The 24,118-nt window shown below is 40.4% G+C and overlaps 1 protein-coding gene and 1 long non-coding RNA gene across 2 annotated transcripts in view; both read left to right on the forward strand.

Moving 5' to 3' along the window:
- SUSD3 (sushi domain containing 3) overlaps positions 1–24,118 on the forward strand; it is a 73,047-nt gene that overhangs the window by 45,290 nt on the left and 3,639 nt on the right. Inside the window, exons 2-4 of the mRNA XM_020999173.2 lie at positions 9,356–9,544; positions 14,236–14,383; positions 23,045–23,209. Of these exons, the coding sequence (XP_020854832.1) occupies positions 9,356–9,544; positions 14,236–14,383; positions 23,045–23,209 (502 nt within the window). The remainder of the gene's footprint in view (positions 1–9,355; positions 9,545–14,235; positions 14,384–23,044; positions 23,210–24,118) is intronic.
- Positions 2,581–8,530, forward strand: LOC144456792 (uncharacterized). The gene is made up of 2 exons (XR_013485885.1): positions 2,581–8,307; positions 8,419–8,530. It is a non-coding gene; the product is annotated as an uncharacterized LOC144456792 (long non-coding RNA).

Genomic DNA, 24,118 nt, shown 5'->3' on the forward strand with positions numbered 1-24,118 from the left:
AAAATGCACGCTGCAAAAGTACAAAGAACACGGTCTCGAAGAATTAACACGAGAAGATCCCTCCTCTCACTCCTTTGCAGTAGAAGGAGGTCCATGGGCATAAAAATTGCATATATTTTCAGACTTTTTCAAATCTTGATTATTTTTGCTGATTGTTTTTCTTTTCCTCTGTGTGTGTGTGTGTGTGTGTGTGTATACACGTTGTTATATGAGATTGCTCTTGGGGAGGGGGAGGAATGTACAGAAAATTTAGGCGATGTGAAAAACAAAAGATAATTTTTTAAACAATTCCTTCTCTCAAGGAGCTTACAATCCACTGGAATGTATTGTAACTTTATTTAAAATAAAACTTTAAAATGCCAGTTTGAGGTCTTTGCTAGATAGACTAACTCAGCCTTGGGCCATACCACATCATGCCTAGTTATATTAGAAAACATGTCAGTGGCTACACATATTGTCTCTCTCCCTTCTCTTCCAACTGGGAAAATGAATGCCTACTCAAGGCAGAATCATAGGTAAGAGACCTAGACCTTATAGGAGTGAATTCTGCCTCTTCTCCCAGCTGCCACATCATACATAGTCTGGGTCCCTCTTAGTCTCATCTCTAGTTGGCTTTTCTTGATTCTCTTCACCTCAGAGAATAGTGGAGGGAATAGCAGCAGACTGCCCTGGGCTGGAATACAGAGAAGGCTGCCTTTTCACTCTGTCCCTTTCTTTAATAGAAAGTCTAGGACCTGAAAGTGGACACTGAGAACAAACAAGAAGGTAGAGAAGGTTTCGCCCCTCTGTCTGATTTTTGCAATTTGTATCGGGTAAGAAATAAACAGCTTCCCTGGGCCTCCAGGAATGAGGAACTGGAAACCCTGAATGAGGAACCAGGAGCCACGTCTGCTTATTTTAGCCGACTTGACCAATCTGTGTCTGAGATCATGGCCAGCTAAACTCTTCCTTAAGCTTTCTCTGCTCCAAGAGCTTCCTTACTGTGCTTTGCTTCGTGGAGTGAGGGCAACATGATGGAAGACTCCATTGAATCATCGGACTAAAGAGGCAGGTCTGGATGGCATTAATGCAGTGCTCAAAGTCTACTCAGTCCACTAAGACCTAGCTCCTCAAATGAAAATTATGACTCAGGTTTTATTTGTCTCTATCTGACTCAATAAACAAGCCCTGTGCCAAGGGCTGAGGGTATAGACATACAACACAATTTTTGCCCTCAAGCACCTTATATTCTTCTAGATGGGGAAACAGGGATATGATACATACACAGATAAGAGAGGGAATGATGAAAGCAGAGATCCAAATTGCCCAAGTCAAGAAGCATTTATTTAGCACTTGCTGTGTGCCATCAGGGACTATGCTTTCTATGTGTAGATCAAAAGAAAGGGGGTAATAACCCAATCACTTCTCAAGGAGCTCACATTTTAACAAGCAAGACTCCAGGCAAGTGTCTATGCCCAGCACATAGATGTTCGGTAAATGTTTAAATGAATGAATGTCAAGTGAGTTCCACAAATAATTTATTAACCTGAACTTGCAAAATAGGTTCCCTTCCCCACAGAGAGCTAGGTTTCTGATGTCTTGGGGATGACATCCCCATATCAAAGAATCCTTTCCATAGTAAGACTCAGTATGGGGGGCAGGAGGCAGCTGTTTTGTGCCAGGGTCAGTTTTGCATTAATAAGGAAAGTTGATGGAATGGTTTATTTCCTTTTTTCCCCTCTTTAAAAAAAGTTTTATTAGTGTATTTTGTTTTAACATTACAAACATTTACAGATCATCCCCACTCTGAAAAGTCTCTTATAACAAAGTAAAACAGATACAATTAATAATACAGTTAAATATCTATAATACAAATAAAAATAATAGTAAACGCATATGAAAGTGCATGTAATGTTCCAAATCTGTAGCACCCTCCTACCTCTCTATTTTATTTTAATTAATAGAACCCTCCCCATTGGAAAAAAAAAGAAAAACAAATTCCTTATAAAAAAATATACATAGTCGAGCAAACTAAATTTCTTTAGTGGCTCTGTATATATACACATGTATACAGAACACATATGTGTACATGTATACACATATGTGCGATATGTGCATGTGTGTGATTTCGTTTATCCAATCTATCACCTTGTCCTGGAGAGCATATTTCATCATCTGTCCTCTTGTCTAATGAATGGTCATTGAATTGAGCATAGTTTGTACAGCTTTCAAAGTTGTTTCATAGAAATTGTTCTTATTTTGCTCATTAAATTTTTTTGCCTCTTTATAAAAGTCCTCAGAAATGTTCATTTTTAAAGTTAATAGTACAGGATGGATTGTTTATCTCGTTCTATAACTTCACTGTGTTGATCCGTAAAAGTCTTTCCATGCCCTTTTGAAATCATCTATGTCCTCTTTTTTGCATAGAAGTATCACATCACTTTCATATAACTTACTCAGCTATTTCTCAATTTATAGGCACCCCCTTGGTTTCTACTTTGTTTTGTTCTGTTTTTTTACTATCACAAAAAGAGCTGCTATTAACATTTTATCTACAGAACATGTACATTTTTATAGGTTTTATATGTATATAGTATTTACAAAAATTTTTGGTGTACCTTTTCTTCTTTCAACAACAATTACTTTTTCTTATGAAAAAATGCTCCAAATTATACTAATCAGACAAATGGAAAGTAAAACAATTCTGAGATTCTACCTGATACCCATCAGAGTGGCAAAGATGGCACCACCTCCCCAAAAAAGGCAAAATGATAAATGTTGGAGGGGCGGTGTCAGAGCAGGCACATTGATGTACTACTGGTGGGTACTAGGCTGTGTGTGTCCTTTCACCCAACTATACCATTGCTAGGCCTACCCCAAATTTGTTGTTGTTCAGTCATATCTGACTCTTTGTGACCTCATTTGGGGTTTTCCTGGCAAAGATACTGAAGTGGTTTGCCATTTCCTTCTCCAGCTCATTTTATAGATGAGAAAACTGAGGCAAACAGGGTTCAGTGACTTGCCCAGGATCACACAGCTAGTAAGCGTCAGAGGGCAGATTTGAACTCAGGAAGATGAGTCTTCCTGGCTCCTGGTCCAACACTCTGCACTATGGTGTCACCTAGCTGTCCCCTATACAGAAAAGGGAAGCATTTCTGAGCCAGGATTTGGGGAATGGTATGTGAAGGAAGGTGGGGGAAGGGAAGTTGGTGGTAGTGGTGATGGTTGCTATTGATTTACCCACATTATAAGCCAAGGGTGAAGATAAAGTGAAACAAAAATTACAGCATTTTATTGAGTCATACAGGTCCATGGTACCTTTGCAGACCTAGGGCTCCTAGCTGATCAGGAGAATTCCAATACACTCTTGAATTGTGTCAGAGGGCACAGCAGAGCTGGAATCTGAGACAAGATAGCAGATCAAACTAGGCAGGTAGACTGGGTCCTAGGATCAAAGGATCTGGGTTCAAATCTCACCATCTGACAACTATCTTCATGACCTTAGCAAATCACTTAATTTCCTTGAGCCTCACTTCCTTCTTCTGTCAAATGAGGGGGTTGAATTCCATAGCTTTCAGCTGCGATCTTATGATCTATTCTAGAGAATAAGGGATAGTCAAAAGTGGGATAGAATGTTAGAAACTGGGAGATCTGGAGAGGTAAGGCATGCTGGGAATGAAGGTAAGCTGTCACTGGGGAGCTGGCTGATGCAATGGATGCACCTGGATGGAATGGACAGGGTAGGGGTGGAGATCAGGGGAAGTGTTTGGCAGCTGAATTTCTGACTTTCTAGTTACAGCCAAGAAACAATGACAGTTTTACCCGGTCCTCCCTTCCTCCCCAGGTCTGTTCTAGCCTGATTTCTAGGGATCGGCTTGAATTTGTGACGACTCATCATGAACTTGCCACAGACTCTTTTGTGGTCCTCTTATCAGAGACAGCAAGCCAGTAAAATTCCTTCTAACAGCTTTATGAATTTCCGAGTGAAGAAATAATCTCTGGAGAAATCATATCATGTCCTTGGTGACAAGTCATGGTGGTGAAGTATACTTGGGTTAGTGTGTATCCTGCTGCTGCTATGGAAAACACCTTAACATTCTTTCCCTTAAAACAATTGTTCGAGGTCTGGCCTTGGAGTCAGGAGGAGACCTGAGTTCAAATTTGACCACAGACACTCAACACTTACTAGCTGTGTGATCCTGAGCAAGTCACTTAACCCTACTGCCTAGCCAAAAAAAAAATTGTTAGAAAGGTGGCGTTCCAAAGGAAGCCTAGGAACTGTTGTTCAGATGATAACACCAACCATTTGCATTTGAGTGATGTAAGTAAAAACTGGTTTGACCCAGGTCTACTTTGGGGGATAGTCTGAGCAGTTAGCAAACCACCTCCCTCTTTGGGCTTCAGTTTATATATAATGTAGCCTATTTCAGATTGCATGCTGTCTTAGGGAAGGGGCAAGAGAGAGAGGGCAAAAAAATTAGAATTCAACATCTTATAAAAGTGAATGTTGAAAATTAAAAGTAAATTAATTAAAAAAAGATTTATATAAATGCTGAAAGGTTTACAATGCATGTTGTCTCATTTGATTCCCACAACCTTCTAAGTTAAAGGTATTCTTATTATCCCTATTTTCAGATAAGAAAACTGAAGCCTGGAGTGGTTAAGTGAATTGTTTGGCATCATACAAACTGAGGCGGAATTTGAATTTGGGTCATCCTGATTTTAAGTCCAGCAAGCTATTCGCTGCACTCCTACTGTTGCTGTTTGGTCATTTTCTTGGCAAAGATACTGACGGGGTTTGCCGTTTCTTTCTCTAGTTCATTTTGCAGATGAGGAAACTGAGGCAAACAGGGTTCCGTGACTTGCCCAGGGTCACACACCTAGTAAGTGTCTGAGGTCAGATTTGAACTCAGGTCTTCCTGACTCCAGGCCTGGCACTCTATCCACCATGGCGCCACCTAGCTGCCTCCCTTTCACTTAGGAAGACCAGTGCTCAAGCCCCACCTCTGACAAATAGTGGGTGGGTGACCCTGGGTAAGTCATTTAAACCTCTCAGGGTCCTCTCGAAGGCCCTTAAATTACAGAATTGCTGCCAACCTGTGTCTATAGAGGGAGGTTCATCACTGCTAGTTCCCTATATAGATGAAATCAGGCTTGGTCCAAAATCTTTTTCCCCTCCAGTTGTTTCCCAAATTTCTTCTCTCTGGCCTAGCAGCCCCTTAAAGATAAGGAGTTAGGTTTGTTTTGGAATTCCATGCCTCTCCCCAAAGTACCTAAAACACAGGAGATTGGTTATCCATGGAAATTTGCTGGATGAAGGTTGAATACCCTGAAACTTACCTAGGTTTGGAAGAAGCAAAATAAAATCATGATATTTTGGTATTTTGGCCTGTGAAACTACAAGAAGGCAGGGTGTGGCCTAGGCTTAACAGCAGAGGACTAGGTTTGAACTAGTCCAGCTCTAAAGTTTACTGCATCCTTTCTCAAGACATTTAGTCTCCTCAGGCCTTTATTTCCTCATCTATAAAATGAGTACTGTCTACTTCATAGGGTTGTTCTGAACATAAAAATAAATCTATAATGACAAAGTTTTTAATAAAGGATGTGTTGTTTTTACAAGGAATAGTAATTCTGTGGGGAAGAGGCAATGTGGTGTGAGAACTGACCTCAAAGCCAAGAAGATCTGGGTTCAAGTGCCGCCTCAGACACATACTGGCTTTGTCACCCTGGACAAATCACTTAACCTCTTAGTACTCTAGACCACCCCCTAAGACTATTGTAGAGAAGAGAATGCTGACTTGCCTTGGTAGAGCTCCCTCATCCAGGAATTTCTGATACCAGCAAAATCACAAGCCTGGTCCCTGGTAATCTACAATTCTGTGGTTAAGGTAGTCTGGTATCTGGCCAGGCCTGAAGAAATGATGCAGGTTAACTATTAAAAAGGGAAAAGCAGGTATTGCCCATGAGTCTTGTTCCGTTTAATTTTTAAACTTTTAAAAAATCATAGTAAATATTTTATTTTTATGTATCAAAAATAAAGATTCTGTGCATGGTCATAACAAGCGTAGATGTTTGAGGACACACAGTTGGGAGAGTAGAGGAGGAGGTGAGTACAGGAATTCCTAGAATCTCAAAGCAAAAAGGGACCTTAGGGCACATCTGGTCCTCATCAGAACCTCAGAAAGGTTAGGTGACTTTGCCCAAAGTCACACAATGAGTTACTAGCAGAATGGAGACTGGACCCTGATTCTGAGTGTGTCCTACTATGCCACAACTGCATTCTGGGGAATCTGGCATGAAACTTGCATAATATTATATGGGTCCAGTAAGTCGGCACCTAGTGATGCAGAGATGAAATAGCAGAGGTTTTGTAAGATGATAATAGTCAGACTAATAGAGGTCACTAAAAGAAGATAATATATAGCCCGGATTTTCAGAGAGATTATCAGACAGCCAAGCTCCATCTTCCCCACAGTGGGGGCTGCTCTTCAGTCCATGGAGCCAAGAGCTGTCTTTCTTTCTTTCTGGCAATTGCAGTTAAGTGACTTGTTCAGGTTCACCCAGCTAGTAAGTGTGTAAGGTTGGATTTGAACTCAAGGCCTCCTGACTTCGGGGCTGAGCTCTATCTACTGCACCACCTAGCTGCCCTAACAGGCTGTATTTCTAAGACCTTTGTGTAAATGTCTGCAGAGGAGTAATTGATGACTTTTATTTGCTTTTGCCATTTCAAAGACACTAAATGTCTAAAAGTTCCTCTCTGCCCTCAGATTTATGTCCTTCTGTCTGCTCTTACATAGACCCTAGTCTGGAACATTTAATTAGGTACTGCACTAAAGTAGATCTGGGTCTAGAATTAATCCCTAGACCTTGGAGAAAATGTAAGTTCATGGGCTAAAACTCAATAACAAAGGCATCACAGAGCAGCAGATTTTAGGCTGCATTTGCTCCTGGGGAGTAGGAAGCAGTTGAAATTAAAAATAGTGAAGCTCAGTAGTTAGCTAAACCCTGCCTCTCTTTTTAAAGGCAGTCACTTTCACTTTTTAAAAATTTTAAAAATTAGGGGCAGCAGTGGGTAGAGCACTGGCCCTGAAGTCAGGAGGACCTAAGTTCAAATCCAGCCTCAGACCAAACACTTGACACTTACTAGCTGTTGGACCCTGGGCAAGTCACTTAACCCCAATCGCCTAAAAAAAATTTTTTTAAATTAAATTTATTGATGAGAGTCAGTATGGCATAGTGTCTAGAGAGCCAGCCTAAGAATTGTAAAGACTTGAGTTCACATGTGACTGGCATTGTGACCTTGTTCAAATCATTTAACTTATTTAGCACCAGGCAACTTTCTTAAGGCTTGAAACCTCTTTATTGATTAAAGGAAATTCTCACTGGGAGCTCCCTCCAATGATACAATCACAGGTTATTCATATAAAAAAAACCACATGGAAATAATTTTGTTTTGGTTCAACAGACACTTTCCAACAAACACCCAAGCCCTTTTTACAAAATGCATTCCTTGAAAATTTAAGGGACATTTCTGTCTTTAAATAATTGATAAATGAACTGTGTTCTCAGGAAATGTATTTTACAAGAGAGGAATGGCTATTAATCTCATGTATCTGTCAGTTCTCTATAGCTGTTGGATGTCAAATTTAATTCAAACACTCTCCCCTATCCATCTTCAGGGCTTTCAGTTGCCTTGGTTGTGTTGGGGCAAAAGTTTGTTTTAAATTTTACACCAGTAAGATTGTCTACTCTATGCCTTGTTTGACAATTTTTCCCTCATCTATAATTATAAATAGATTTAAGGCCTTTAATTTTGCTGTTATTATTTTCTGTCTCTTCCAAAGTTTACTGAAGCTTTTGTCTCTGTTCATTGATTCTCTAGGATTCTCTAGGTAGATGACCATATCATCTGCAAGTAGAAATAATTTTGGCTCCTTTTTGCCTATGCTTATTCATTTGATTATTTTCTCTTGTCTTCTTGCTGTAGCTAGCGTTTCTATCACTGTGTAAAATAAAAGTGGAGGCAGTGGGCATCCTTGCTTTACCCTTAATCCTACTGGGAAAGCTTTTAGCTCACATTTCAATGGGGATATGGCATAATACCAATAACAATGAATGACCCCATCAGTAACTTTAGGCTCCTCATGGATTTGCTAGGAGAAGCCATTCAGAGGCTAAGAAGCAGCTAGATCGATGGAGATCAGAAGTCTACTATTTCTCAAATGAGTGAGAGAAAACTTTTCTTTTTCAGTGTTAGAAGAGAGCACAGGAGGGTAAGGGTGTGGAGTAGATCACAAGACGGTCCCTGGAGGAAAAACAGGAACTGAGGTCAGTGTTTTGCACAGACTAAAAAAGACCATTCAGAATAGACATTCATAGGGTCTTAAGTAAAACGTGAAGACCTCAGAGACCATCTAGTCCAACCCCTTTATTTTACAGATGAGGAAACTGAGGCCCATAGAGGAGAAGGGATTTGTCCAAAGCCACACAAGCAGCAAATCTCATTAAAGGTGGAATTTGAACCCTGATCCTGGGACTCCAGAACTAGTGTGCTCTTCTCCAGACCATGATGCCTCTCAACCCAAAGTGCTGTTCCACATATAACCACAACCCACATGTGGTCCATCTCTCCACTTGGGGCACCATATCCTTACATGTGGATGCTCTGTCTATAGGAATCTTAATTTTTGTTTGCTTATATGTTGTAAGGTATTTTGGTGTTTGGGGGCTAGATTATTTTTCTAAATGCTAGGACAATTTACTTTTTTGTCCTGTGCAGTTTTTACTTATGATTTCTTGAAATATAGCTCTGAAAAAACAGGCTTTGAAAAAATAATGGTTTTAAAGGAGTGCAATGATTCTCTGGACCAGCCCATTGTGTTTCAAATGGAGCCACTTGACTGTGCCTTTATGATAGAGGAGGGAAAGCCCTGGGTTGGGAGTGGACTTAGGTTCTAGTCTTGGATCTTTCAATAATTCTCTGTGTGACCTTGAGCAAGTCTCTTCTCTGTGGTCCACAGTCTCCTCATCTGTAAATCGAGGGAATAGATTAGATTGTCTCTGAAATTCTGTGATTCTGCCTTTCAGGGCCTTTGATTGTCCTTACTGTCTATGATTATCCACAGATAGAAATCATCAGAAATAGAGCAAATACCAAGAGAACGCTGGCAGAAGACAACAGCCCATCTCTAACCAGGCTGCCTTTTCTTGCCTGTTGGATGGGGTTGAGAATGGTAGACACTGACCTTGTCTTGGTCTCTGGCATCAGTCGCCCAAAACATCAAGTGCTGCAATCCGGTCACCTTGTTCTCCATCCATGAGATTCTTTGCATTTGTATTCAGACTTCACAAGAGATCTTTCTGATTAAATCCACAGGTCAATGTAGCCGAGCCTTTCCACCTCAAGGGGGCACCTTCCAAATAATCCATGGCAATGGCACCGCCATCGGGACAGTACTGATGTTCCATTGCCCTATAGGCCACCAGATGCTGGGACAAGGCATCACTAGCTGCATCTGGAGAGAGAATGGCACGGAGTGGACAAATAAGACACCAACATGCAAGGGTAAGGATACACTCCCTTCCTTGAGCCTTCCTCCAACTTCCCCTCTCCCTCTGCACCTAACTGAGCAGGCGGTCTTCTGAAATCAGTCTTAGCAAAGTGTTACTGTCTGACTGAAGACCAACTAACCTCCATAAAAAGAAAAATAGTTTGCATATTGTACATTGTGCTTCTGCTTAACCTTCTGTCACGAGGCTGATTATCTATTTAAGAAAGGCCTTCTGCTTCCATTAGAATTTAGCTCATGAAAATATATTTATTAAGCATGCGTTCCCAAGAGAAAATACAAGATTTGTAGAAATGCAAATACATTTGTGGAAACATTAAGTCTCTTTCTTATGGAAAGGCTACAATTAAGGCAGAAATACTTATTTAAACAAATAATTAGTTTGGAAAAGGAACAATCATAGTAATTATTTATACTTTGAGAGCTTTGAGACATACAAGGCTTCCACAACCTTCTGCAGTCATGGTGCTAAGATTATTAATCACATTTTACAGATGAAGAAATAAAGATGTGAAGCCAGGATTACCTGCCAGCAAAAAGAAGTCTAAACAGAAAGAAATACAGTATGGGGATTTGCTGATTATTCTTTCCTTCCTGTATTTTCTCCTGCATTTTCCTCTTAAATTAAGGTAGACTCCCATCTGCTGTAGTCAATGAGTAGAAGGCTACTGGGTATAAACTTGTCTCTGAGGAAGGTCGGAGAGTACTACTCTGAGGAGGAAGATTTTAAGGATCATGAAATCAAAGGATTTGTAGCTATAGGGGTCCTTAAGGACTGTCTAATCTAGGGATATGGATAGACATTGGATCTGTGATTTCCTTGGTAAATGCCCAGTTTGGGAAACTTCACTCTACCAATGCAGGTCAGCACCTTTCCTTAGAGATTGCCTAGAGCACTGAGAGATTAAGTACTTACCCAGAGATTAAGTACTTACACATACAGCTAGTATGTGTCAGAAGCTAGACTTGAACCCAGACTTCCTAGCTTCAGGGTGACTTCTCTATCCACTGTATATCCTGTTTCTTCCTTTCTAATGTAACACTCTGATTTTACAGAAGAGGAAATTGAGGTCTAGAGAGGAAAAGAGATTTGTCCACGATCACAGATCAATATAAATCAGATAGACATAGCTGACAGATCCATCCCAGAAGTAATCAGGAGTGTACTAAAGCCAGCTCATACTGGCTTATGAAAGCCAATTGTTAAATTTCCAGTGTGAGCATTTACATGTTAGAAATCCAGCAAACACCACAAATCAGGATTTGATGTATTGGTTTGTTGATTATCTAAACTTAAGAAAATGATAGAGAAAGCAGTAATACAGATTTAACTTTAAAAGTGTGTTGAGTGTACATTTTCGCCCTGGAGAGCCACTTGTTAAATAAACATATACCATCACATCAGTGGAAGTAACCCACTCTGAGTGATTGTTGCTGATAATACTGACTTCAGAACCTCAAGGAGCTGTGATTTCATTATGATGAGTCCTTTCCCAACTGGTATAGATTGCAACCACCTTCCACCTTAGTAGGTAGTCTTTATGAATTGCTAGGACTGAAAAATTCATTACCTTGTATTCAAACTGGAAACGAGCTTCTTTCAACCTAGTTAGGCTGGCCCTTAGGTGACACCATGCATTGCCAAGCCTCTGCTTAAAGCCTTTCCAACTTGAAAGGGCTTCTAGCTTTCTTGCATTCTTCTTCCCATGTGTCCTTTAGCTTTCTGGAGGCCTCTATTGCTTCAGCCCCTGGAAGTTTAAACTAGTGTGAAATCATGCTGCTCTCTTCTAAGTAAGGGATTTGGAAGCACGTTCACCAGCTATCAGTTAATTGGTTCTGTCCTTTAGGGAAAACTTGAACACTGACACCTTAGTCCTGTTCTGCTACAAAACCATATGGCCAGTGACCATATGATGATCATTTTCTGTGAGCCAGGGTCTCATCTCAGCAAGGGTTTCGGGGTCCCACAACTTCTAATACAAACATGCCCAAGAAAATAGGAATGGGCTCAGAAGGCGTCTCAAGAATTAAGTTGTCATGACTATTATGGAAGTGTTTGGCATGAATGCACATGTATAATCTATATCAAATTGCTTGCCTTCTCAATGGGGGGGTGGGGAAGAATGAAGGGAGAGAATTTGGAACTTAAAGTTTTAAAAATGAATGTTAAAATTGTTTTATATGTAACTGGGGGAAAATAAAATACTAAATTAAATATACTAAATTATATTAAATTATATATTATATATAATTTTCTGTAATAAAATAATAAATAATTATATAAATATACTAAAATAAATAACAAATCACTAAATTTAATGCTAAATTAAAAATAAATAAATAGCCAAACAAAAAGGAATATCTCACAGTTAGCTTGAAAAATAAAATTAAGTGGTCAATGACATCATCATTACCCTGCCCTCTGGTGGTATGCCATGACTTAAGACAGCTAACAGCTTGTAGTAATACCTAGTACATAGGCCTTTTTCCAGGGGTGAACATAAACCATAGGGAAAGTTAGCCAGGTGACCCATACTGCCTGACCTGACATTGCACCTGGCTCTTTCACTTTCATTCCAGTGGGGAGAAGAAGGAACACTGGTTCTAGAATAAGGGAACTGGGTTCACGTCCTGCATTTGATGTTTATTACCTGTGTGGTCCTTTGCAAGTCATTTCACTACCTTGGTGTTGACCAAGGTCATCTCTAATATCTTTTTAGCTCTAAATGTGATCCTGTGAACAATGCAGTGAACTCTGTAGCTCAGAGGTCTGGGCTGGCTTCGCTCTCTTCTAAGCTGGTTCCAGGAAACCTCATAAGGATATAGATCGGTGCCCTTGTTAAGGTTATTGGCAACAGCTGTGGCTTTCCTTTAAAAAAAATCAATTGTCCAGTCTTCTGGATTGTGGTAACAAAAGATCCTCAACGTACTGAATGGGCTTTTTCTATGCGAAGTTCTTGTTCCTTGTTGGGACTTAATCCCATTTTGGCATGCTCTTGTCCCCCAGTTCCTTGGCAGAATTGGAATAACCAACATACTGTGGAACCAATGATTATTGCATATCTTTCCCTGACCCAGCTTCTACTTCTGCCTGCCATTTTATTTTCTCAGGTTAATGATTGGGTTAGTCTCAGACAAGACATCTTTACCTTTCCTCCCAGAGGGGTACTTCTAGGACCTGCTTCTTTACAGGGGAGTACTTATTTAGGTATATGTGATTTAATCAGCATGGATATTCCTTTCACCAACACAGGCCACAAACTCCCTATAATTTGGTAAACAAATGATCTTCAATCATTGCTGTTGCAGGCAAAGTCATCACTCTATGGCCACCCTGGTGATCAACTTCTCTGGGCTTGGCTAGGCTGGCTTTCAGGTGACAGACAGTTCATGACAGGCCTGTACATGAAGACTTTCTGTCTGGTTAGGATGACCCAAGGTCATCTCCAAACCACAGTGAAGCACCATAGAAAGATTTAAGTAGAAGATATTCAAAACAACAATGACTTATATTTATAGAATTCTTTACGATGCAACTGTAATGTATTCCTGATGTCAAGAAGTCACCAATCTGAAACGTAGCTCATGTCTAAGAGTGTGATCTTTGAAAAGATAACACGTTAATGACCTACATATGGTGGGCAGTTCTCTGATTCTGGACTCTAGGTGGGGAGGGGAGTATCCTGTATTAGGACACATTTCTAGAATGGAAACAGGACATTCATCAAGCTACTACAGTCTGATAGATACGTCCCTTAAGAATATTTGTCTCCCTATGTGTTGATTTTGTGCTCAAGCAAGCAACTTTCACAACCTGGGTTGTGGTACCTTATAAAAATGAAAAGTCTTTGTTCAGGTACATCTCCCAGTATAAGAATAGTAAAGGCTTTTATCTGTATTGTGCTTTGCAACACATAAAAGGTCCTTCTCCTTTATTTCTCTTGACTGTCACAGTACACCTACAGTAAGCAGGTGTCATTATCTATACTTTATAGATCAGTGAACCAAAACTTGGAGTTTAGGTAACTCAACACCAACGGTACATAGCTAGTAAACTGAGTAGTTCAATGCTCTCTCCATTGTCAATCTATTCCAAGTTTGGTTTATAGAAATTATTTTTCTAAAGACTGATCACTTCTAGGTGAACTTAGATAAATGAGGTCTTGAAGTGAAGACCAGGCTCTGGACTCAAGGTAATACCAGTGAAGTACAATCTCACCTTATAAGGTCCAGGCTGAAGCAAACCAGCCCATGGGACAGGAAGAGCTGGCACACAAATAGCTGCTCAATCTGAAAATAGCGACATTTGTGACAGACTCATGGAACCAATGCCAGTGTTTCCTGGGATGGGCTTATGCCAGTTAAAAGGCGAGGGGAGGGCACTGGCATTTAATCTGATTGTGTTTTCCAGCCAAGGGGCCCCCGAGAGACTAACATTCTCTTCATTTGTGGGGACAAGTTGCTAGAAGCACATGACTAGGCAACATCTGCTTTGCAAAATGCTTCCACTGAAAATTGAAGCAGAGCATTCCATGAGTCTTTGTGGCTGGCAGTCTTGTATTCCGTTTTATAGGAAAGCTTCTCTACGGTGAAACAGGGCTCTGTGGGAAGCTGAAAGCTGAGCTGATTTTCCTCAGGCCTGTGGCACCTTGTAAATTGTTTCCATGTCCATTCCCCATTTGTACAGCTCTGCCCGTGTATGAAACCTTTGGGTTTAAGGTTGCTGTGATCGCCTCCATTATAAGCTGTGCCATCATCCTGCTGATGTCCGTCGCATTTTTAACCTGTTGTCTCCTCAAATGTGTGAAGAAGAAAGAACGGCGTCAAACTGAAAGGTACATCTTGGTACATCGTAGGAGTTAGAGCTGTTGGGGACCTTCGAGGCCATCTAGTTCAGACTCCTCATTTTATATAAGAATATTTTATAGAAGCACCAGAGGCCCGCTGAGGGGGAAGCGACTGGCCACAAGTCCTTTGGGTAATAAGGAGCAGAGATGGTATTCAATTCTGACTCCAGATCTTGCCATTACCCAAGTCTTGATCCATCAAACCCAGGGGCTACAGAGTTGGCAACATTCCTGAGATTTGGGGGAAGGATTTTCTCTCCTTCCCCCCTGATTTTAATTTCATCTTTTTAGTTCCAAAAAGTCCTGTAGAGCGCAGTAGATAGAGCACTGGCTCTGGAGTCAGGAAGACCTGAGTTCAAATCCGATCTCACACCAGAAACTTGACACTTATTAGCTGTGTGACCCTGGGCAAGTCAATTAACCCCAACTGCCTTGCCCCCCCCAAAAAAAAAGTCCTGTAGAAAGCTATTATCCAGCCTTTAGTTTTTGTTTTGTTTTGTTTTAAGAAATAGCCTAAGACATTTGTTGAAGAAGAAAGCCAGTACTAAAAGATATGCAATTTTGCAAAGTATGAAGAGAGATCCTAATACTGGGAGGCAGGTCTGTTTTCCTACAACTGTCACTGAAACTTGGTAGGTGGGAACCATACCTGCTATACCTGGCATATGGTTTTTGAAAAAGTAAGCCAGCCATGTTTGGTGCACACCTGTAATCCCATCTACCAGGGAGTCTGAGGCTGGGAGATTTCTTGAATTCAGGAGTTCTGATCTTCAATGGGCTAAGCTGATAAGGTCTCCAAACTGAGTTCGACAGTAATATGGTAAATTCCTGAAAGCAGAGGGGCAACCGGGCTGCCTGAGAAGGCCTGAACCAGCCCAGATTGGAAATGGAGTAGGTCAAAGCTCCTGTGCCAATCAAAGCAAGAACAGGCCCACGTGTAGCCCTTGTACTTCTAGCCTAATTGAGATATGGAGAGAAAGAAAGAAAGAGAGGAAGGAAGGAAGGAAGGAAGGAAGGAAGGAAGGAAGGAAGGAAGGAAGGAAGGAAGGAAGGAAGAAGGAAGGAAGGAAGGAAGGAAGGAAGGAAGGAAGGAAGGAGGGAGGGAGGGAGGGAGGAAGGGAAGATTATTTCAAATGAAAAGGTTAAGGAAAAGGAAACTGAATAACACTGTATATTAAGAAGATATAATCCTATAGAGAAACCCAAGGACCAGAAAGAAAAACACATGGCTGGGAGAGCATTTGGGTGAAGACTATCTATAGAGGCAGAAACAGAAGGCATCCTGTCACAAGGTGAAGGAACCAGTGACCTGATTCCCACCAGCAGAGGAAGGGCAGGTTTTTTAAGTAGAAATGACAGAGGACCTTGAGAGGAAGTGTCCTCTCTGTCTTAGAATTGATGATAGTGAAGAAATAAGCTGGACGTAGCCTGACAACGAATTTCAAGAGAAATGATTTTAAAGGGTTTAGAGCAAGGATGAGTAAGATCTCATGGACTGAAATTCTACCCAGGAAGTCAGCCCTGGAGGGTATGAGAAGCTCTCATGAGTAAAATTCTGAATACTCTAAGCAGAAATTATTCTGCAGAGGGAAAAGAAGAGCAATGCAAGTGTGTATGTTCAGGGAATTCATTTACCAATTTAAATTTTAAAATGAAATGTAAAGTTGGAAGCAAAAGCAAGTAGCTAAGGACAGATGCAGAAGTCTTACCCATAGCTCTGTAACAATTGTGTCAGGGATGCTACAGCCTAAACTGGTGGTTCCCCTTTCCTTGAGGGTGTTTGATAATGGTCCACAGGGTTTGCACAGTGGCGTGCTGGTAAATGCTTAAGAACTGACTCTCCCTCGACCCCCAAAAGTGTATGCATGACATGCTTCAGTTTAATCTGCATTATTAACACTGTCCCCATCTCTGTCTTAAGTTAGATAATCAATAAAACAGTAACTCAAGCCCTGATTTTTAGCATTTGCCAGCTTATGAGGTATAAATAAATGCTCACCCTGATAATTTGACCATCAGCTCTACCCTGACCAAGTGGGCTCCAAACGTAAGGCTGGCTTCTCAATAAAAATTCTTTTATGGTGTCTTAAGCAGTAAATAATTGAAAAGAACATGAGTGGTGTGTTAAATTGCCCCAGGGGTTGACGATACTTTTTTTTGTTGTTTTCAGAAAGAGTTCGGGGATAAAAAATGTTGGAAACCACTGGTCTATAATGAGCTGGGGCTAGCAATGAATGCTCAGAACATCACAAAGAATTGTGGGCTTCTCTTTTGTTTTAGAGCAGCGGTTCTCAAACTTTTTGGTCTCAAGATCCCATTATACTCTTAAAATATGGTGGCCCTGCCCTTCCTATAGAGGTTTTGTTTATGTGGGTTATATCTTTCCAAATTTACCATATTCAAAATTGAACCTTTTAGCCTTATTTTGAAAATAATTTTGATCTTGCAGACCTTCTAAAAGGGTCTCAGGGAACCCCAGGGGTATGCAGACTACACTTGAAGAATCACTATTTTAGAGCTGTATTGGGAATAATAATAATACTATAGCTAGAATTTATATAGTGCCAGGCACTGTGCTAAGCTCTTTACAAATCTTATCTCATTTGATCCTCACAGCAACTCTGAGAGATAGGCTATTATTATCCCCATTTTACAGTTAAGGAGATTGAGGCAAGCAGAGGTTAAGTGACTTACCCAAGGTCACACAACTAGTAAGTGTCTGAGGCCGGATTTGGACTTAGGTCATCCTAACTCTAAGCTGGGTGCTCTAGCCACCCAGCAAAAAGAAAAAGAAAAAAAGTAGATGAGATGGTGATGATAAAGGATGAAGGAAAGAAGGCTGAGCTGCTCATTTCTTAATTTCTTTTTCTTTTCCCATTTAATGATAATAGCTGTCACCCAAAAAAGTTGAGAAGTGGAGTTGGCAGGTCTGGATGAACCGTGTTTTAGGCTTCTGAAAGGACTACCCGATGTGATTGCTGAGCTGCTGCTATTATAGGGTGCCACAGGAACGGGGAAAGTCAAATATTATCCTAATTTTCCAAAAAATGGAGCAGGGTGAAATTGGCGAACCAATCAACCAAGAAATATTTATTAGGTACTCACTATGTGCTGGGCAGTGGGGATACAAGTACAAAGAATGAAGTGACTCCTTCTCCCAAGAACCTTATATCTTAATAGGGGAGAAAACAAGTACATATACAAATATATAGAACACCAATAAAGTTAATAAGTATAAATATAGAGAGAATAGTTAAATAAAAGGTAGTTTGAGAGAGAGAGCCCCAGCAGTTGAGGGATCAGGAAAAGCTTCATGCAGAAAGAAGATGGCACCAGAGCTGCCTCTGAAAGAGGAACTCTATGAGGCAGAGGTCAGGAGGGAGTACTTTTTAGCCATGTGGGATGGCCAGTGCAAAGGCATGGAGATAAGAGATGGGGTGTCTTAGATGAGGAACAGAGAGGAGGCCAGAGTGGCTGGATTTGAGAGTGGGAGAGGGAGTGATGGGGCCAGGTTGTGAAGAGCTTTAAAAGCTAAACTAGAGGAGAGGTGATAGGAAGCCATTGCAATTGAGTAGGAGAGTCACATGATCAGGTCTAAGCTTAAGGAAAATTACTTTGGGTGCAGTGTGTAGGATGGACTAAAGAGAAGGCTTGAAGCAGATAGGCTGTTTTATAATATAATTAAGAGGTGATGAGGACCTGAACTAAGGTAGGTCAGATTTCAAAGATGTTGTGAAGGTAGAAATGGTATGAATCGGCAAACAATTGGGTGTATGGGGTTAAATAGAGTGAGGAGCATGCAGAAATTAATAAGTTAGGAAACTGGAAGGATGGTGGTGACTTCAACAGATACAGGAAATATTAGAGGAGAGGAGGGTTTAGAGGAAAGATAGTAAGTTCAGTATGGGACATATTGAATTTAAAGTGTCTTCAGGACATCGAGCTTGAAATGTCCCATGCATGTCATTTGGTGATAAGGGACTGAAGCTCAGGTGAAAGACTGAGGTTGGATTGGTAGACCCATAATTTATCTGTGTAACGATGATACATAAACCCATGGGAGTTAAGGAGGTTATCAAAAGAGAAAGTATATAGAGAAAAGAGAAGGGTTCCCAGGGTAGAACCTTGAAGAGCATCCATAGTTAGAGGACATGATGTAGATGAAAAGTCAACAAAGGAAACTGAGAAGGAGCAGTCAGACAGGTAGCAGGAGAACCAGAAAAGAGTATTGTCATGAAGACCCAGAGAATCAAGAGAATCCAGGAGGAGAGGGTGGTCAAGAGTGTTAAATGCATCAGATAAATAGAAAAGAAGAAGGAAGTTTTTTGAAGATGGAGGAAAAGGGCATTTCTGAAGTTAGTAGGGAAGGAATCAGTTGATAGGGGAGAAGTTGAAGATTTGAGAGATTATTATTAAGAAAGCATACTATAGACCAATGAGCTTAACTTGTAGTCTCAACAAAGTTTTAGAATACAGTATTAAGAAGAGGATGTGTGAGTAATTAGAAAGGGAACCAATCATCACTAAAATCCAGCATGTTTTCATCAAGAACAAACTAATCATATTTTCTTTTTGGACAGGCTGACTAGAATGTTAGATTAGGGAAATGCTATAGACATAGTATAATTAGATAACAGCAAAGCCTTTAAGTAAGTCTTTCATGTTCTCCTGGTAGACAAGATGCTGGGAGATTCAGCAATACAATCATCCAAGACAATTCCAAAAGACTCGTGATTAAAAAATGCTAACCACACCCAGAGAAAGAACTATGGAGTCTGAATACAGATTGAAGCATACTATTTTCTCTTTTTTTTTTTCTTGGTTTTTTTCCCTTTTGTTTTGATTCTTCTTTCACAACTTGACTAATGTGGAAATATGTTCAATATGATTGTACACATATAGCCTTTATCAGATTACTTGCTGTCTTGGGGAGGGAGAAAAAAATTTGGAACTCAAAATCTTATAAAAGTGAATGTTGAAAACTATCTTTACATGTAATTGGAAAAAATTAATACTATTAAGTGGGGGGGGGAGAGATTGGGAGATTATTGTACAACCAGAAGAGATACTGTGTTAGATTATAGTAGAATTAGGTTATCTGGAACTTATTGAATGACTAGACATAATATGTAGTCATTGGTCAGTTGTTATCTTAGAAGGAGCTCTCTAGTAGAATACTCTCGGGATCTTTCCTTGATCCTACAATGTCAATATTTTTATCAATTATTTGGATGAAGGTATAGATTAATTTAGTCAATGGCATGAAATAGAAAAGCACTCATTAAACATTTACTACTCACCAAGCACTCCTGTGCTGAGTGCTGAGGATACAAATAGAAAGATAAGACAGTGTCTACTTTCTGGGAGCTCATATGTTAATTAGGAGAGATAATGCATAAAGGAAGGTTCAGCCTCATGGCAGATGAAAAAACCAGGTGGTATGTAGGGTCTGGCAGGCAAAGCAGCAAGCAAATGGTAAAGTCTCATGCACCTTGAGGAGCAATAGCATGGCAGGTGGTCATTGACTAGCAACGTTGGGAAGAGGATCAAGGGTCAGAGTGGTGTGATACTCTGGGTTACATCTGGAAGAGGTCAGAATGAGTCAGCTTGGTGGGATCAGGCCACTAGGGGTTTGGCAGCAGGCTCTGAGCAGTAGGGGTTTGAGAGGCAAATGGGAAGGTCACTGGCTCTCAACCATACTGCTTGCTGGAGCAAAGTAAGGGAAAGTCAGTAAGTATTTATTAATTAATCAACAAGTATTTATTAATCATTTACTATGTGCAAGTCACAAAGATCTTGTCAATGCTGTCAAATACAATTTTATCAAATGCAGGCAACATGAAACGTGGAGGGAAAGCTAACAGCTTCCAGATACAAAAAGATCTCAGTGGGCTAGAATAATGAACCAAATAAAATAAGATTAAATTTAATAGGGACAAATATGAAGTTCTACAATTGGATTAAATAACCATTCCCACAGATATAAAGTGCATGAGATGTGGCTAAACAATAGTTTCCATGAAAAAGATCTGGGGTTTTTAGCAGACTAGAAACTCAATATTTGCAATGGTATAATACTCTGGCAGTCAAAATAAGGTGCTGCCTTTCTAGGTAAGAGGACATAGTAACCAGAGGGAGGAAGCTAATAGTTCTTAAATATTTTCTACTCCACTCAGTCTTCATATGGAGCACTAGGTACAGTTTTAGCACCATATTTCAGGGAGTTAGACAAGCTTCAGTGTGTGACCACCAAGAGCAAACCTAGGATGGTAAGAGGATTGGAAAATGAGGATTGACTGAAGGAAAGAGGGTGTTTAGCCTGGAGAAGATAAGCCTCAGGGAGGATCTAATAGTGGATACCTTCATGTATTTTAAAGGGTGTTCTGGGGAAGAGGGTTAGATTTGTTCTTCCTGGCCCCAGAGCACAATGCTAAGAGTAAGGTGTGTTTATTGCTGAGAGACAAAGGAATTAGATCTGCCTCAAAGCTGGAACGGTTGCCTCAAGCAGGTTCCTGTTCATAGGAGAATTTCAAGCAGAGAATGGATGACCACTTACTTCTTGATTATTTTGTAGTAGAAATTCTCAGTCAAGTGCAGGCCACAGTAGATGCCCCAAGGAAGGCACTTCCATATTTTAGATTCTGTGATTCCAGTGTACTTCAATACTTTGAGTAGTCTTTCCAGTTGCCAGTACAGAGAACTAGCTCTACACTCTCTCTGGACCTCCAGTAATTTCATGCCCATAATTTTTAGGCAAGGATGTATATACCATGTTCATGCAGTACAGTTAAATTAGTTAGCCACAGCCTGGGCTTGACCTGTTTTGGTTTGGGGGATCACCACAAGAGGGAGCCACAGCAGCTACTGATTTCCTTATTTTTCTACTTCCATGAAGTCCCAGTGAGGTCTTGGAAGAATATTTCTTCTTACTTCCATATAGCATCAGAGATTTTTAGCAACAGCCTCAATCACAACTTTTCATGTAAGAGCAATGATTAAAACGTGTCTTTGTATTTCCTGATATGGTTGAGGATCAAATTTTTCAAATTCTATCAAGCTTCTATATTTCCACTGAGTCAGCATTAGAGGGAACATGTTAGGGTGGGGGTAGGGAGGGGTGCAAGTGGACAGAGAAGGAGGAAAGCCATCCTTTGTAAGAAAGATTTTAAAAGGGGCAGCTGGGTGGCGCAGTGGATAGAGGACCAGCCCTGGAGTCAGGAAAACCTGAGTTGAAATCCAGCCTCAGACACATAACATTCACTAACTGTGTGACTCTAGGCAAGTCACTTAACCCCAACTGCCTCACCAAAAAGAAAGAAAGAAAAGAAAGAAAGATTTTAAAAGAGAAGAAGGAAAAAAGAAATTCAGTAAAACCACTCATGTCTGACACCATAGTCAATATTCCATATCCATAGTCCTTCACTTTTGCATTGAAGGAAGGGCCATACATTGTCAACTCTTCTCTGGGGTCAAACTTAGTCATTATAATTACATAGAATTATAAATTTATGTAGCACTTTGAAGTTTTCAAAATTACATATATTATGTATATATATATATATATAACATATATATATACATATATATATATATATATATTTCTCATTTGAGCCTCACAACAACCCTGTGAAGTAGATATTATTGGTATTATACCACATAATACTACGGCTATTATCCCTATTTTACCAATGAGGAAACTGAGGCTCCTGAGACACTAAGGGACTTAGTCATGGTCACACAGTGAGTGTTGGACAAGATTTGAATCCAGAATTTTCTGACTTTGCATCTAGCACTAAACTCTATTTATCCCTACTTTTATCAACAAAGACACTGAGCCTGCAAAGGAGTTAAGAGATTTAACCGTAGCCCTATAGCTTATAAGTGCCAGAGGAAGCATTGGAACTTGGGCCTTTCTGTCTCCTAGTCTAGCACTAGACCTATTACCCCTCACTGCCTCCACCCACTCCTCAGATTCGACCATAAGCTCTCTTTCTGCCTCATCCCTGTTTCCTCCAGAAAGCTAAATTGACAGCCACAGAAAGCCTTCCTGGGGTACAGTGAACAGGTTGGAGAGATGGAGAATTTGCAGAAATCTGCAGGGGCAATCAGACTGTTCCTAACAAGCAATTTCACAAAATGTTTTAGAATGAAAGCTTTGACTGAGGGGTTGCTGTTTAGCAAAGGTTTTTCTTCATAAAAGATTCCTGCAAAAAAAGGTTTTTTTTGTTGTTGTTTAACTGAAAGTAACTGAGCCTTAGTTTCTTCTTCTGTAAGACAAGGATACCACCTAACCTGCCTTTCTCAGAGGGTTATAATGAGGATCAAATGGAAGAAATAAGGTGTCATATAAATGGCATCATCATCATCATCATTCTCTGATAATTCACAGCTAGTTACTAACTGTAAGTAATTACTTATAGCTAAAAAGTGGCAGAATTCAGATTCAAACCTAGGTCTTCTGAATCCAAATCCGAGGCCTTTTTTTCTATACCATCCTGCCTCTCTAATGGATTTCAAAGACCTGATGTGGAAGAAGGTGTGACCTGTTTTCCCTGTACATAGGCAGAAGCATGTCATGAGGGTCCCTGGTGGGTTCTACAGTGAGTGTTCAGCTACACAACTTTTAAAAGCTATCGTTTGGCCTTCCAGAGATATGCAGTTGTGGTACCAACTCAGGAGCGAAGAACTGGAAGACATACAGGCTGCCCCCTTCAGCTACAAGGGTCGAAACAACAGTAACAACAACAGGGCCAGGAATAGGTCAACCAGTATTGAAGAGGATACTGCAGCCTACGACAACCCAAGTTTTTCCAGGTGAGACCTTCTTGTGGCCACTGTACTGCAGAATGAGTGAACTGCGTGTTCACAGACCCTCAGAGGACCAGGAACGTGGATGGGGGAAAACATGGCATCTTTATTTTCACTAGGCTTTAGTTTCCTTTGTATTACTATGTGTTTTATTTTATATATTTAAAAGCATTCTACAAAGGGGTCCTTATCTAGTGGCAAGATCACTGGGTTAGGAGTCCAGAGATCTGAGTGAGATCTGCCCTAGCCTGAGCACTAAACACTCTTGGTGATCATGGGCCTGTCCTGACCCTTCTCTGGGTTTTAGTATCATCCTTTGTAAGATGATGACGTTGGACTAGGGTAATTCCAACTCTGACATTCCGTGTTCTAAGGTCCCTCCTTGCTCTGACATTCTCTGATCTAAGGCAGACATAGCAAATCCGCTAACACAACAAAACATAGATAATGTTAATATATGGTTTTCTAGGTCCATACACAGCTTGCAAGGATCCTTATATATGGTTTAGCAGCCTCGGTTTCTACTTGAGGTTGATACCACCGTTTTAAGGGTCCTCCCAGCTCTTACATTTTTTGTTCTTCAGACCCTCCCACCTCTCATATTTGTCATTCCAGGTTTCTATTTTAAAAGCTTTAAAACCTAAATAAGAGCCAAGAAATATTATAACTCAGAAGACCCCGATTCTAGTAGGGGCCTCATTTTCAAGTGTAGGAAAGACCATGCACTTGAAATGCTGTGGCGTCTAGATACATGTGCACTTAATTCTGATTTGTCCGTTTCATTAGCAATTGTCCCCTCACCAAAAAGAAGACCTGGTAATTCTTTCTCCCTTGACATTCGATGATACTTTATAGAAGCCCAAAGTAATTCACCTGTCAGCCAGCACTTACTGTTAATTTGCTGTGGACCTTTAA

This window comes from Phascolarctos cinereus, unplaced genomic scaffold (genome assembly GCF_003287225.1).
Source record: "Phascolarctos cinereus isolate Bilbo 61053 unplaced genomic scaffold, phaCin_HiC Scaffold_4;HRSCAF=312, whole genome shotgun sequence".
NCBI classification, from domain to species: domain Eukaryota; kingdom Metazoa; phylum Chordata; class Mammalia; order Diprotodontia; family Phascolarctidae; genus Phascolarctos; species Phascolarctos cinereus.